At 43.1% G+C, this 16365-nt stretch overlaps 1 protein-coding gene across 1 annotated transcript; it reads left to right on the forward strand.

Annotated features, from left to right (window-relative positions):
- The first annotated feature begins 406 nt into the window (after positions 1 to 406).
- RPS21 (ribosomal protein S21) lies at positions 407 to 13732 on the forward strand. Its single transcript, XM_069751174.1, has 6 exons — positions 407 to 496; positions 6840 to 6916; positions 7107 to 7170; positions 9534 to 9605; positions 12531 to 12586; positions 13661 to 13732. The coding sequence occupies exons 2-6, from the start codon at positions 6867 to 6869 to the stop codon at positions 13668 to 13670; spliced, it is 252 nt and encodes an 83-aa protein (XP_069607275.1). The 5' UTR covers positions 407 to 496; positions 6840 to 6866; the 3' UTR covers positions 13671 to 13732.
- Positions 13733 to 16365: the final 2633 nt, after the last annotated feature.

Raw genomic sequence — 16365 nt, forward strand, 5'->3', positions numbered from 1 at the left:
CGACTCATCACCGTGTAACCTCATCCTTAAAGAGAATTTGGCGTCACTGCAATACCGCATATAGTCTGTAGTCAGCTGTGGCACTGTGTTTCACTGCTTTTCCTAATCTTTCAAGTCATTTTTAATTAAAATTACATTTCTACTCAGTCTTTAACTTTGCTTAATGTTTAAATTAATAGTTTATGGCAGCCTAGTTACAACAATCACAACTTTAGACATTGGTAATAATAACGTCTCTTTAGCACGGAACCATTTTGCTGTAGACCTCTATTGGCTCGTATGATTATTAGGCTTCGATAAAATGGCCGCCCTATAAGCCTTGTAGACATTCAGGGGGCGCTCTAATGGTTTAGAGTCCACTGTTGCCATGTAAGCGGCTATGACTTCCTGTCTCCGTGCTCTTCACCCGGAAGTGCTCCAGACTGTCGCTCTGACGTCTCTGCTTCCGGGGCGGTGTTTCCTCCTCTTTCGTGTCCGCCATTGCTGTGAGCAGGAGGTGAGCTTCGGCGCTGCGGGTGCAGGGGCTCCGGGACGGTCCTGGCTGCCTCTAGGCTGTCAGTATCGTGCTCCTGAGGTCGGGGTGACATCTTGTGCCAGGCGCGTGCCTGTAACATGCGTCTGGTTGTGTCCGTACAGCGGCGCCCACGTGTCTGCGGGTCCTGCACATCTCCGGCCGGTGTCCTGGGCCGCAGCTCCAGTGGGGGGGAATCCATAGTGCAGCTCCGTCTTTGTATCACGTGTCCGGGGGCAGAAAATATACAGCAATAATAGGAAACGGCAGCCTGTACCGGCTGTGCCCGTAATCCTACACATCACTGCCACATAAAGAAAAAATACTCCGCGGCACTCCCATCTCTGGGCAATGCTGGGACTATTAGTGCCACACTGCTAACTGAATGGCGCAGTACAGGATAATTAATGTAATGTATGTATACAGTGACTGCACCAGCAGAATAGTGAGTGCAGCTCTGGAGTATAATACAGGATGTAACTCAGGATCAGTAATGTAATGTATGTACACAGTGACTGCACCAGCAGAATAGTGAGTGCAGCTCTGGGGAATAATACAGGATGAAACTCAGGATCAGTACAGGATAAGTAATGTATGTACACAGTGACTCCACCAGCAGAATAGTGAGTGCTGCTCTGGAGTATAATACAGGATGAAACTCAGGATCAGTACAGTATAAGTAATGTATGTACACAGTGACTCCACCAGCAGAATAGTGAGTGCAGCTCTGGAGTATAATACAGGATGAAACTCAGGATCAGTACAGTATAAGTAATGTATGTACACAGTGACTCCACCAGCAGAATAGTGAGTGCAGCTCTGGAGTATAATACAGGATGTAAATCAGGATCAGTACAGGATAAGTAATGTAATGTATGTACACAGTGACTCCACCAGCAGAATAGTGAGTGCAGCTCTGGAGTATAATACAGGATGTAACTCAGGATCAGTACAGGATAAGTAATGTAATGTATGTACACAGTGACTGCACCAGCAGAATAGTGAGTGCAGCTCTGGAGTATAATACAGGATGTAACTCAGGATCAGTACAGTATAAGTAATGTAATGTATGTACACAGTGACTCCACCAGCAGAATAGTGAGTGCAGCTCTGGGGAATAATACAGGATGAAACTCAGGATCAGTACAGGATAAGTAATGTATGTACACAGTGACTCCACCAGCAGAATAGTGAGTGCTGCTCTGGAGTATAATACAGGATGAAACTCAGGATCAGTACAGTATAAGTAATGTATGTACACAGTGACTCCACCAGCAGAATAGTGAGTGCAGCTCTGGAGTATAATACAGGATGTAAATCAGGATCAGTACAGGATAAGTAATGTAATGTATGTACACAGTGACTCCACCAGCAGAATAGTGAGTGCAGCTCTGGAGTATAATACAGGATGTAACTCAGGATCAGTACAGTATAAGTAATGTAATGTATGTACACAGTGACTCCACCAGCAGAATAGTGAGTGCAGCTCTGGAGTATAATACAGGATGTAACTCAGGATCAGCACAGGATAAGTAATGTAATGTATGTATACAGTGACTCCACCAGCAGAATAGTGAGTGCAGCTCTGGGGTATAATACAGGATGTAACTCAGGATCAGTCCAGGATAAGTAATGTATGTACACAGTGACTCCACCAGCAGAATAGTGAGTGCAGCTCTGTAGTATAATACAGGATGTAAGTCAGGATCAGTACAGGATAAGTAATGTAATGTATGTACACAGTGACTCCACCAGCAGAATAGTGAGTGCAGCTCTGGAGTATAATACAGGATGTAAGTCAGGATCAGTACAGTATAAGTAATGTAATGTATGTACACAGTGACTCCACCAGCAGAATAGTGAGTGCAGCTCTAGGGTATAATACAGGATGTAACTCAGGATCAGCACAGGATAAGTAATGTAATGTATGTATACAGTGACTCCACCAGCAGAATAGTGAGTGCAGCTCTGGGGTATAATACAGGATGTAACTCAGGATCAGTCCAGGATAAGTAATGTATGTACACAGTGACTCCACCAGCAGAATAGTGAGTGCAGCTCTGTAGTATAATACAGGATGTAAGTCAGGATCAGTACAGGATAAGTAATGTAATGTATGTACACAGTGACTCCACCAGCAGAATAGTGAGTGCAGCTCTGGAGTATAATACAGGATGTAAGTCAGGATCAGTACAGTATAAGTAATGTAATGTATGTACACAGTGACTCCACCAGCAGAATAGTGAGTGCAGCTCTGGAGTATAATACAGGATGTCACTCAGGATCAGCACAGGATAAGTAATGTATGTACACAGTGACTCCACCAGCAGAATAGTGAGTGCAGCTCTGGAGTATAATACAGGATGTAACTCAGGATCAGTAATGTAATGTATGTACACAGTGACTGCACCAGCAGAATAGTGAGTGCAGCTCTGGGGAATAATACAGGATGAAACTCAGGATCAGTACAGTATAAGTAATGTATGTACACAGTGACTCCACCAGCAGAATAGTGAGTGCTGCTCTGGAGTATAATACAGGATGAAACTCAGGATCAGTACAGTATAAGTAATGTATGTACACAGTGACTCCACCAGCAGAATAGTGAGTGCAGCTCTGGAGTATAATACAGGATGTAAATCAGGATCAGTACAGGATAAGTAATGTAATGTATGTACACAGTGACTCCACCAGCAGAATAGTGAGTGCAGCTCTGGAGTATAATACAGGATGTAACTCAGGATCAGTACAGTATAAGTAATGTAATGTATGTACACAGTGACTCCACCAGCAGAATAGTGAGTGCAGCTCTGGAGTATAATACAGGATGTAACTCAGGATCAGCACAGGATAAGTAATGTAATGTATGTATACAGTGACTCCACCAGCAGAATAGTGAGTGCAGCTCTGGGGTATAATACAGGATGTAACTCAGGATCAGTCCAGGATAAGTAATGTATGTACACAGTGACTCCACCAGCAGAATAGTGAGTGCAGCTCTGTAGTATAATACAGGATGTAAGTCAGGATCAGTACAGGATAAGTAATGTAATGTATGTACACAGTGACTCCACCAGCAGAATAGTGAGTGCAGCTCTGGAGTATAATACAGGATGTAAGTCAGGATCAGTACAGTATAAGTAATGTAATGTATGTACACAGTGACTCCACCAGCAGAATAGTGGGTGCAGCTCTGGAGTATAATACAGGATGTAAGTCAGGATCAGTACAGTATAAGTAATGTATGTACACAGTGACTCCACCAGCAGAATAGTGAGTGCAGCTCTAGGGTATAATACAGGATGTAACTCAGGATCAGCACAGGATAAGTAATGTAATGTATGTATACAGTGACTCCACCAGCAGAATAGTGAGTGCAGCTCTGGGGTATAATACAGGATGTAACTCAGGATCAGTCCAGGATAAGTAATGTATGTACACAGTGACTCCACCAGCAGAATAGTGAGTGCAGCTCTGTAGTATAATACAGGATGTAAGTCAGGATCAGTACAGGATAAGTAATGTAATGTATGTACACAGTGACTCCACCAGCAGAATAGTGAGTGCAGCTCTGGAGTATAATACAGGATGTAAGTCAGGATCAGTACAGTATAAGTAATGTAATGTATGTACACAGTGACTCCACCAGCAGAATAGTGAGTGCAGCTCTGGAGTATAATACAGGATGTCACTCAGGATCAGCACAGGATAAGTAATGTATGTACACAGTGACTCCACCAGCAGAATAGTGAGTGCAGCTCTGGAGTATAATACAGGATGTAACTCAGGATCAGTACAGTATAAGTAATGTAATGTATGTACACAGTGACTCCACCAGCAGAATAGTGAGTGCAGCTCTGGGGTATAATACAGGATGTAACTCAGGATCAGCACAGGATAAGTAATGTAATGTATGTACACAGTGACTCCACCAGCAGAATAGTGAGTGCAGCTCTGGAGTATAATACAGGATGTAACTCAGGATCAGTACAGGATAAGTAATGTAATGTATGTATACAGTGACTCCACCAGCAGAATAGTGAGTGCAGCTCTGGGGTATAATACAGGATGTAACTCAGGATCAGTCCAGGATAAGTAATGTAATGTATGTACACAATGACTCCACCAGCAGAATAGTGAGTGCAGCTCTGTAGTATAATACAGGATGTAAGTCAGGATCAGTACAGGATAAGTAATGTAATGTATGTACACAGTGACTGCACCAGCAGAATAGTGAGTGCAGCTCTGGAGTATAATACAGGATGTAACTCAGGATCAGTACAGGATAAGTAATGTATGTACACAGTGACTCCACCAGCAGAATAGTGAGTGCAGCTCTGGAGTATAATACAGGATGTAACTCAGGATCAGTACAGGATATGTAATGTATGTACACAGTGACTCCACCAGCAGAATAGTGAGTGCAGCTCTGGGGTATAATACAGGATGTAACTCAGGATCAGCACAGGATAAGTAATGTAATGTATATACACAGTGACTCCACCAGCAGAATAGTGAGTGCAGCTCTGGAGTATAATACAGGATGTAACTCAGGATCAGTACAGGATAAGTAATGTATGTACACAGTGACTCCACCAGCAGAATAGTGAGTGCAGCTCTGGGGTATAATACAGGATGTAACTCAGGATCAGTACAGGATAAGTAATATAATGTATGTACACAGTGACTCCACCAGCAGAATAGTGAGTGCAGCTCTGGAGTATAATACAGGATGTAACTCAGGATCAGTACAGGATAAGTAATGTATGTACACAGCGACTCCACCAGCAGAATAGTGAGTGCAGCTCTGGGGTATAATACAGAATATAACTCAGGATCAGTACAGGATAAGTAATGTATGTACACAGTGACTGCACCAGCAGAATAGTGAGTGCAGCTCTGGAGTATAATACAGGATGTATCTCAGGATCAGTACAGGATAAGTAATGTATGTACACAGTGACTGCCCCAGCAGAATAGTGAGTGCAGCTCTGGGGTATTATACAGGATGTAACTCAGGATCAGTACAGGATAAGTAATGTAATGTATGTACACAGTGACTCCACCAGCAGAATAGTGAGTGCAGCTCTGGAGTATAATACAGGATGTAACTCAGGATCAGTACAGGATAAATAACGTAATGTATGTACACAGTGACTGCACCAGCAGAATAGTGAGTGCAGCTCTGGGGTATAATACAGGATGTAACTCAGGATCCGTACAGGATAAATAACGTAATGTATGTACACAGTGGTGACTGCACCTGCAGAATAGTGAGTGCAGCTCTGGAGTATAATACAGGATAAGTAATGTAATGTATGTACACAGTGGCTCCACCAGCAGAATAGTGAGTGCTGCTCTGGAGTATAATACAGGATGTAACTCAGGATCAGTACAGGATAAGTAATGTATGTACATAGTGACTCCACCAGCAGAATAGTGAGTGCAGCTCTTGAGTAGAAAACAGGATAAGTAATGTAATGTATGTATACTGTGACTCCACCAGCAGAATAGTGAGTGCAGCTCTGGAGTATAATACAGGATGTAACTCAGGATCAGTACAGGATAAGTAATGTATGTACATAGTGACTCCACCAGCAGAATAGTGAGTGCAGCTCTGGAGTAGAAAACCGGATATGTAATGTATGTATACAGTGACTCCACCAGCAGAATAGTGAGTGCAGCTCTGGGGTATAATACAGGATGTAACTCAGGATCAGTACAGGATAAGTAATGTAATGTATGTACACAGTGACTACACCAGCAGAATAGTGAGTGCAGCTCTGGGGTATAATACAGGATGTAACTCAGGATCAGTACAGGATAAGTAATGTAATGTATGTACACAGTGACTACACCAGCAGAATAGTGAGTGCAGCTCTGGAGTATAATACAGGATGTAACTCAGGATCAGTACAGGATAAGTAATGTAATGTATGTACACAGTGACTACACCAGCACAATAGTGAGTGCAGCTCTGGGGTATAATAATACAGGAAATGTAATCTATGTACGGTACATAGTTGCTCCACTCTTCTGTATGCTTATTTCTTTGCAGATGCTGGGTTATCAGTCTCTTGTCAGTACATGTTGCTACATCATGTGTTAGCCACCAATGATTGGCCGCTGTGATCACGTGACTGTGCTCGCTGGGGCATTATTGTACGGCAGTGACGAGTGGCACCATAGGTCGGGTCATTATTGACCTGCAGCTATTATAATAATTCAGCTCTTACCTAGAACGTTTTCTGAGAGGTTGAGAACCCCCTTAGCCACTGTATGGGGATCGATATGTATGAATTGTCATTTGATGTGTTCATTTCGGCAGGTCGCTTGACATCACCCAAACCTCAACATGCAGAACGACGCTTGTGAATTCGTGGACTTGTACGTCCCCCGCAAATGGTAGGAAGTGTGTAATTACTCTTCTGCACATTGATCATCCTGTGCAACTGACTGTGTGCTGTGGTGGTGTGCAAAGTGGGTGTAGTGAGTTCTACACCTGCCCTAAATAGGAGCTTCTATGGAATATCCCTACTAGTCCGGCAGAGTCGCACGTGAAGCCTTCTTGTTTAATATTAATTTTTCTTTGCAGCTCTGCTAGCAACAGGATCATTGGGGCCAAGGACCATGCCTCCATCCAAATTAATCTTGCTGAGGTGGGTGAACGTAAACTAGCCAGAAAACAATGAGATCTCAGAATACAAGCATGGTTCATGTATTCAGCTTGTGTTATTGTGTGGCATGCGTTGAAGGGTTTTTTTGACTACTCGAGCAACTCCTTTTCAATTGCCAAAAACAATCTAGGGCCATGTTCACACAATGCGTTTTTTACTGCGGAACCGCCGCGGGTCCGCAGCTGTTTTCCATGCAGGGTACAGTACAATGTACCCTATGGAAAACAGGAACCACTGTGCACATGATGCGGAAATTCACTAAAAAAGCCGCGCTGAATAGCTACGGTAAAAAAGAAGTACCATGTCACTTCTTTGTGCGGAACTGCAGCGGTTCTGCACCCATTGACCTCCATTGTGAGGGTCAAACCCGCAGAGGAAAAAAATATCTGCGGGTTTTCTGCGGTTTGTGGTGCAGAACCGCTGCAGCAGGAAGTGCGTGGGCGGAGTGTGGCTGCCCCCCCCCCCCCCCCCCCACCCCCCGTGCTCCGCTGCCACCCCCCGTGCACCCACAACCGGGCACAGCATTCATCTCTGATGTGACTTGAACACACGGAAGTCTATTTTTCCCATATGCCTCCTGAGGAACCACATCATGGGGGGGAAATGCGTAGAGGCGAAACCTGACCGCAGATAAGTGGATTAGGTTTTCTATTTCTAATTTTATTGATGTAAATGTCACCAATCTTAGACGCTTTATTGACATGTATTTAACATGAGTGCATTTTTGGGATACTAAGTTTTGGCTTCAACACCGAGGATAGTATATCTTGGTCTATCTGTATTTCCTCGGATGGTGGGGGTATTACGTTTATCAGTCACCCCGCTTGAAGCACTTTAGAAATACCCTGTGGTTATTTGGATATATTATTCTTTGCAACATCATTAGAATAAAAATATATCTACTCATGTACATATTGTCTTTTGCAACAAAATACTCAATATAGTGTTGCTTGTATCAGCCTGTGTGTGTTGTTGTGTGTATTTTGTATGGTCTGTCCGAAGCTAGAAGGGTTCAGAGTCACGGGTCACCGTTTTAGTCCCTCAGGCACCCCTCGTGTGTAGTATCCACCTACGTCTGTAGGGACACAGTGAGGGTCAGCAGGGTCAGCCGCCGAGGAGCGGGGGCGCCATTTGCGTTCAAGAGGGTGCCAACCTCCGCTGACAGGCAGGGTTTCTTGGTTAGGGATTCGCTAGGGCATACTAGCCATAGCTATTAGCGGAGTATTATAGAGTATAGGGCTCTGTACGGTCAGACCAGCCCGGCTGGGCTTTTACGTTGGTGATTTATTACTGGTATTTGGTGTGTGGGTTGTCGGTTTACCCTATTTAGACATCATCACATTAAGGGACTTGTAGGGTATTTAGGGCCAGCCGACGAGGAGCGGGGGCGCCATATTGCGTCCAAGAGGGTGCCAACCTCCGCAGATAGGCAGGGAGCAGATATTAGGGATATGTAGGATTTTTTGTCCATTTTTTTGCTCCCTGTACTTTTGCCCTTCTCCCACCAAAACCGGGCTTTTTATAGACCCACTCCTATCATCATAAGGAGTTGGGATGTCGTGCTTGTTTTAATCTAATGGTTTTGAAATAAAGATTATTGTTTAGGTTAGTTGTTTTTGGTTTTTTCATGTACATAAAGTGCAGCACAGATTCATCTCCACAGTACTGGTCACTACTGAGCATGTCTATAAAGTGCAGCACAGATTCATCTCCACAGCACTGGTCACTACTGAGCATGTGCATAAAGTGCAGCACAGATTCATCTCCACAGCACTGGTCACTACGGAGCATGTACATAAAGTGCAGCACAGATTCATCTCAACTAAAAGCCAAGATCCTTGGAACAGAACAGTCATTTCATAACTTTCCCAAATTATTATGGAGAAACAGCACATCCTGCTTTGTACTATTGAGCTCAATTTACTATATTTTCGGAGTTTGTCTATTTTATTCTGACTCCACCAAAATGGACGACTCCACAGCCCTGCTCATAGTGCCAGAAATCTCCAGGTTTGGAAGTATTTTCGTGCATTTTGAAAGTTATAGTAAAGAAGAGTTCCCTCCCCCAATCTCCTTTCATATATAACCTTTGTCATTTCCCATCACTGCGGTCACCCCTCCAGACAGTAGAGGAAAGGAATGAGAGGCATTCAGCCAGATGTGCAGTGCTTATCATGTCCTCCCTGTAACCCTTCACATCATCCTTTAGTGATGCATTTGCTATCAGTTTGGCTCCACCGTCAGTGATCACATAATCATTAGTCACCGTATGTGGATATAAAGGATGCATTTGCATGCAGTTGCGATCTGATGCCAGATATTCATCTCATTGTCTCTTCTTTTAGGTTGATAAGGTGACAGGCAGAGTTACCGGTCAGCACAAGACTTACGCCATCTGTGGCAGCATTCGTAGGATGGTAAGTTGCTTTCATCCCTTATGTGTCACCATGTTATGTAGAAGATATTTGGGATGATATTGCCTCAACAATAAATTTTAAGAATATTTTAAGAAGTCACTGACTCCTGTACATTTATCCCTTTCCAACATACCAGTATGTCCTCCATTGGATGCGGTGTTACGTAGTCTGCTTCATACAAGGAAGGTGCTGCCTCTCTTACAGCCAGAACCTGCCTGTAACAGCAGCAATTGGAGCCAGCATCGATCGCTGCTGTTTAAACAAAATGATTCAGTCTGACAGTGACATTAAGTGGATGCAGTGTCGGTGGGGCCTCTGTTGTGTCCTCACCACCCCCTGCCAAACACCACAAGATGTAATTGTGCTGATAGGTAACGATGGCAGCCTGGTCCCTACTGAAGCCCCCTGTTGTTTACATGTTTGTACTCCTACAAAGGCCTTCACAGGAGGTTTTTACTATGTTCTCATATAGATCAATCCGAGGCTCCAAAAATAATTTTGCCAAAATAATTTTATTAGACCAAACATACAGTAACCAACGTTTCGGCTATGATAAGCCTTTGTCAAGGTAAGGATCTAAATGTAATCAAAAAAATTACAATCAATATCTATATAAAACAACAAACATAAATCACTGTATGATTACACTGGTCAAAAGGAAAAGAGAAAACAAATCAGAAGTATGTACATAAAGGAGCACGTCAATACAAAGTATAACAGCCTATCTAGGATACATCAATATTGAAAATGAGATTGACCCTATGGCTATATACAGAAAATAACATTCAATCAATGACAAAGCGAAAAAAAATGCTATATGAAGCAGTAATTATGTACCCATTCATGATAAGCATCACCCTCCTACGGGTTATAAATCAAAAAAGGAGAAGGTGAGAAAAAGGGAAAGAAAGTGGGGGAGGGGAAGGGGGAAAAAAGACTATCAAGACTGTCCTAGGTGAAGGTAGATGAATATAGAGAGACCACTAAAGTCGCCATAATTACCTGGGGTGCACAATTTCCTTTCTGATGTTTGCGGGTGTTTATCTTTATTCCTACCACAATGGCTTCATGTGACACTTTAGCTTCATATGTATTTAATATGTTATACACATTGGGATGTTGGAGCACTTGCGCAGTAGTTTTGTCCTTCATCCGGTTCTTCTTTACCTCTCTTCCGTCGGCGCTCCTAGTTTGCGCACGCGCGGCTGGTAATATTTCAGCACTTGCGCAGTAGCCTTGCTTTGTCTTGCCCCTTCTTCCGGTTCTTCCGTCGGCGCTTCTTATTTGCGCATGCGCGGCTGATAACATTTTCACACGCACACTAAACTCCTCGGGATTGCGCTTTACTTCCGGTCCCGGCGTTCCTTCCGGTAGCGTTCGGCATGCTCTATATAAACCACACTACGGTGGTCACACATCACACCGTCTTCATACTGCGGCTGTATCCTGGGATCCCGCATACCCCACTTCTCTCAGGTATGGGTCACTTATATCTTTTGGTTCTTTTGGCCCTGCTTTTTGGGACACGCACACTTACAGACTTCTATTTTACACTCTCGTTGCAGCCCTCATTTCTTGTACCACATACAGGTAATTATGGTGACTTTAGTGGTCTCTCTATATTCATCTACCTTCACCTAGGACAGTCTTGATAGTCTTTCTTCCCCCCCTTTCTTTCCCTTTTTCTCACCTTCTCCTTTTTTGATTTATAACCCGTAGGAGGGTGATGCTTATCATGAATGGGTACATAATTACTGCTTCATATAGCATTTTTTTTCGCTTTGTCATTGATTGAATGTTATTTTCTGTATATAGCCATAGGGTCAATCTCATTTTCAATATTGATGTATCCTAGATAGGCTGTTATACTTTGTATTGACGTGCTCCTTTATGTACATACTTCTGATTTGTTTTCTCTTTTCCTTTTGACCAGTGTAATAATAATAATAATAATAATCTTTATTTTTATATAGCGCTAACATATTCCGCAGCGCTTTACAGTTTTGCACACATTATCATCACTGTCCCAATTGGGGCTCACAATCTAGAATCCCTATCAGTATGTCTTTTGGAGTGTGGGAGGAAACCGGAGTACCCGGAGGAAACCCACGCAAACACGGAGAGAACATACAAACTCTTTGCAGATGTTGTCCTGGGTGGGATTAGAACCCAGGACCCCAGCGCTGCAAGGCTGCTGTGCTAACCACTGCGCCACCGTGCTGCCCAGTGATTTATGTTTGTTGTTTTGTATACATATTGTAATTTTTTTGATTACATTTAGATCCTTACCTTGACAAAGGCTTATCATAGCCGAAAAGTTGGTTACTGTATGTTTGGTCTAATAAAATTATTTTGGCAAAATTATTTTTGGAGCCTCGGATTGATCTATATGATTATATATTTTTTCCGAGGACTGAACTATACTATTTAGCGGATTAGCTGAATTATAGACCCCCCTGATCTATTAATATTTTACTATGTTCTGCCATACTAAAGTATTGAAGTGCGGGTTCATTTCTCATAGGGTGACTAAAAAAAGTTAAAAAAAAATTATTGCTCCCTTTCTTCCAGTCCAAAATTAAAGAAGTAAAAACAAATTGGTATTCCCTCTTCTGTAAAAGTCTGATCTATGAAAATAGGAAATTAAATAACCCATATGCTAAATGCGTAAAAAATAATGTAAAATGTGCTTATTTTCAGGCACTTTCCTCCAAAAACACAATAAATAGGAAATATAATGTTATGTGGTGCCATGGAAAGCTACATTGCTAAGGTGTTAATACAGTGCCTGCTACTAGAGAGTGACTCCTAATATTTGTAATGTACTACTTCAGCTTCCACAGAACCTCTTTTTACATGATATAAGTACATATGTGAACTTGAAGCGTCTTTAGTTGCCCAATAATCTCCTTGTTCTGCTCACAGGGGGAAGCTGATGACTCCATTCTCAGGTTGGCGAAAACTGATGGTATTGTTTCAAAGTAAGTGCAGTGCTTCCAATATGAGTGACTTGTACGATGTGCCGGTATTTATCACGGTGGCTCAGTGGATAGCACAGCAGCCTTGCAGCGCTGGAGTCCTAGGTTCTAATCCCACCTTGGACAACATCTGCAAGGAGTTTGTATGTTCTCCATATGTTTGCGCGGGTTTCCGCCCACATTCCAAAGACATACTGATAGGGAATTTAGATTGTGAGCCCCATCGGGAACAGTGATGATAATGTGTGCAAAACTGTAAAGCGCTGCGGAATATGTTAGCGCTATATAAAAATAAAAGATTATTATTATTAAATAAGAGTTTCTTCCTGTGACAATGACACAAGTATTTATAATCTTGCATATCGTGTCGGTAACAGCTGAGCCTGCAAAGTTCAATGGGATTGGCCAAATGTAATTATAAGCCAGTCATTCTATAGGGGGATGTCTGCCAATGGAGGGGCAGCAGGGTTGGGATGTTTGACTTAAACACGCGCTCGGTGGATGAGTTGTTGCTCTAAGGTTTTTTTTTTTACATAGTTACCCTGTTAAAATAAACAGGCCTGCTCTGCATATCCTAGTGGGATGTTTATAAAGGGAGTCATGGATGGAAGGGCGCTCGCTGTCAACTTTGTGATGCTTAAAAATCATCTATGGTCTGTATGGTTTGAGGGTCTCCTTTTGTAAGTCAGGGTTTAGCTGCTGGAATAGTAATGTCAGGCTGGCAGGAGCCTTTCCCAGAAAATTCTGCTTTTCACTTCAATTGTCAGGCGCATCAGCGCCTATGGTAAAGTAGTTGCCTGTGATGTGACAACCCTTTAAGAGGAGGCACATTACATGCCAATGAAATGAATGGACACAACTGTTCACTTAAGACGTTGGTTTGTGATATATTTTGCCATTACTTTAGTTTCATAGTTGTTTACCTATACAGTCATAGGTGACATGTCCTCCAATGTACCACAGGTCATCCAATGTGCCACATGACCACCTGAAACAATTTCATTTTTTTTCTTAAAAAAAAAAAAAAAACACTCCTGACAAGTTCAATACTGATCGTGTGAATTTTATTTCTCTTAGGAACTTCTAAATGAAGAATTGCTGGATTTGGGAAACTTGTAAGAAAACAATAAAATATTAAAAAAAAGAGAACTTTTGAGTCTTTAATGGTGTTCTGTGTTCATCCAGTTTACTGAACATTTACTTTCTTTCTTACCAATGTGTTGTATTATTTGGGTGTCTGTTCCTGGTCCTCACTGTGCATTTGCCACTAGTACACAATAGCACAATGTAAGGCTATGTTCACACCTTGCGTCGGGTCCCTGCGGGTTCGATAAATCTGCAGGGCAAAACAACTGCGGTTCTCCCTGCAGATTTATCGCGGTTTGTTCCGCGTTTTCCGCTGCGGGTTTCCGCCTATACTATTGATGCTGCATATGCAGCAATATGCAGCATCAATAGTAATGTTAAAAATAATAAAAATTGGTTATACTCACCCTCTGATGTCCGGATCTCCTGGGCGCTGCACCCGGCGGTCCGGTTCCTAAGATGCTGTGGGAGAAGGACCCTTCGTGACGTCACGGTCATGTGACCGCGACGTCACCGCAGGTCCTGGTCGCACAGCAACTCTGACCGGACAGCCGCGTGCAGCGCCCAGGAGCTCCGGACATCAGAGGGTGAGTATAACCAGATTTTTTATTTTTTAACCCCAAATATGGTTCCCAGGGCCTGGAGGAGAGTCTCCTCTCCTCCACCCCGGGTACCACCCGCACATTATCCGCTTACTTCCCGCAACGTGGGCACAGCCCCATGCGGGAAGTAAGCGGTTCAATGTATTCCTATGGGTGCAGAATCGCAGCGATTCTGCACAAAGAAGTGACATGCTGCGGGTTGTAAACCGCTGCGTTTTTCCCGCAGCATGTGCACAGCGGTTTGCGGTTTCCATAGGGTTTACATGTTACTGTAAACGCTATGGAAACTGCTGCGGACCCGCAGCATCAAAATCGCAGCGGTTCCGCGGTAAAAACCGCTAAGTGTGAATATAGCCTAATTGGTTTGCGCAATGAGATGATTCTAATGATAAAAATTATCCAATTGGGTACATTCTGTAGTCGTAACAGGAGTATTTGTGGGTAAGCAGAAAGGATCATATCAAAAATGTCTGGGGATATGTGGGCTAAATGTAAACTTAAAAGTGTGGAAATATAGGGGAAAAAAGATTTGTTTATTTTTGTGTAGTAGTCATAGAATCGTTTTCTCAATGTTTTATCACATTGTATTTTACACATAGGAGAATTAAATATTTGACACTTAGAGCAACTTGTCAATTCCAGACATGTAAAAAGGATACAATTGATTCTTCCCATGTGGTAAATACACATTTAGGCATTAGTATGAATTCCCATGCTGCCGCATGGAACCCTGGTGAGTAGAGGTATTGGTATAGTTATTGGCACTAATCCACGTGAAGGAGCCTCGGCTCAGCCGCTGACACCATTTGAATGACTTTTTTTTACAGATATGGAAAATTTAGGGTAAAGAATAGTGATGAGCAAATATACTTGTTACTCGAGATTTCCCAAGCACGCTCGGGGGTCCTCTGAGTATTTTTTTAGTGCTTGGAAATTTACTGTATATACTCTAGTATAAGTCCAATACACAAAAAGAAGAAAGGAGAGCAGCACAGCCCAGCAGCGAGATAAAGTGTGGAGTCACTAGTGGAGCAGGGAGGTGCTCACGTCCGAAACAAAGCAGGCATATAGTAGCAAAAATAGAATAAGACGTGGCAACACTCACTGACCCTGTAGAGCAGACTATTCCTTTATTAAAGCAACTGTGAAACCATCTTCACGGCACGGGGGAGACGAAAGACAGAGAAGTGAGCGGGGAGAGGACAACAGCCGTTTCACGCCAACACCGGCGCTTCTACGGGTCCCGTAGACCCGATGGTTTCACAGTTGCTTTAATAAAGGAATAGTCTGCTCTACAGGGTCGGTGAGTGTTGCCACGTCTTTTTCTATTTTTGCTACTATACTCTAGTATAAGCTGACTCGAGTATAAGCCGACCCCCCCCTAATTTTGCAACAAAAAACTGGGAAAACTTAATGACTCGAGTATAAGCCTAGGGTGGAAAATGCAGCAGCTACCGGTAAATGTCAAAAGTAAAAATAGATACCACTAAAAGTAAAATTAATTGAGACATCAGTAGGTTGTGTTTTTGAATATCCATATTGAATCAGGAGCCCCATATAATGCTCCATACAGTTCATGATGGGCCCCATAAGATGCTCCATATTAAAATATGCCCCATATAATCCTGCATAAAGGTTAATAATGGCCCCATAAGATGCTCCATATACAAATATGTCCCATATAATTCTCCATGCAGTTCTTTATGGCCCCATAGATGTCCCATATAACATTGTGCCACATGTAATGCTGCTGCTGCACTAAAAAAAAAAAAAGACATACTCTCCTCTCGTCGCTGCTTCTTAGCGCCCTGTCTCTCCTCACTGACTGTCCGCGCCCTCTGACCTGAACAGTCAGGGCCGAGGACACGGAAGACGGAGCGTCGGTGGAACGAGGGAAGGTGAATATGAAATACTCACCTGCTCACGGCGCTCCTGACGCTGTCCCTGCATGTCCCACGGTCTCCGGGCGCGGCAGCTTCTTCCTCTGTTCAGTGGTCACTGCTACCGCTCATTACAGTAATGAATATGCGTCTCGACCCCTATGGGAGTGGAGTCCATATTCATTACTTTAATGAGCGGTACTAGTGACTGCTG

Source organism: Ranitomeya imitator, chromosome 2 (genome assembly GCF_032444005.1).
Source record: "Ranitomeya imitator isolate aRanImi1 chromosome 2, aRanImi1.pri, whole genome shotgun sequence".
Lineage (NCBI taxonomy): Eukaryota > Metazoa > Chordata > Amphibia > Anura > Dendrobatidae > Ranitomeya > Ranitomeya imitator.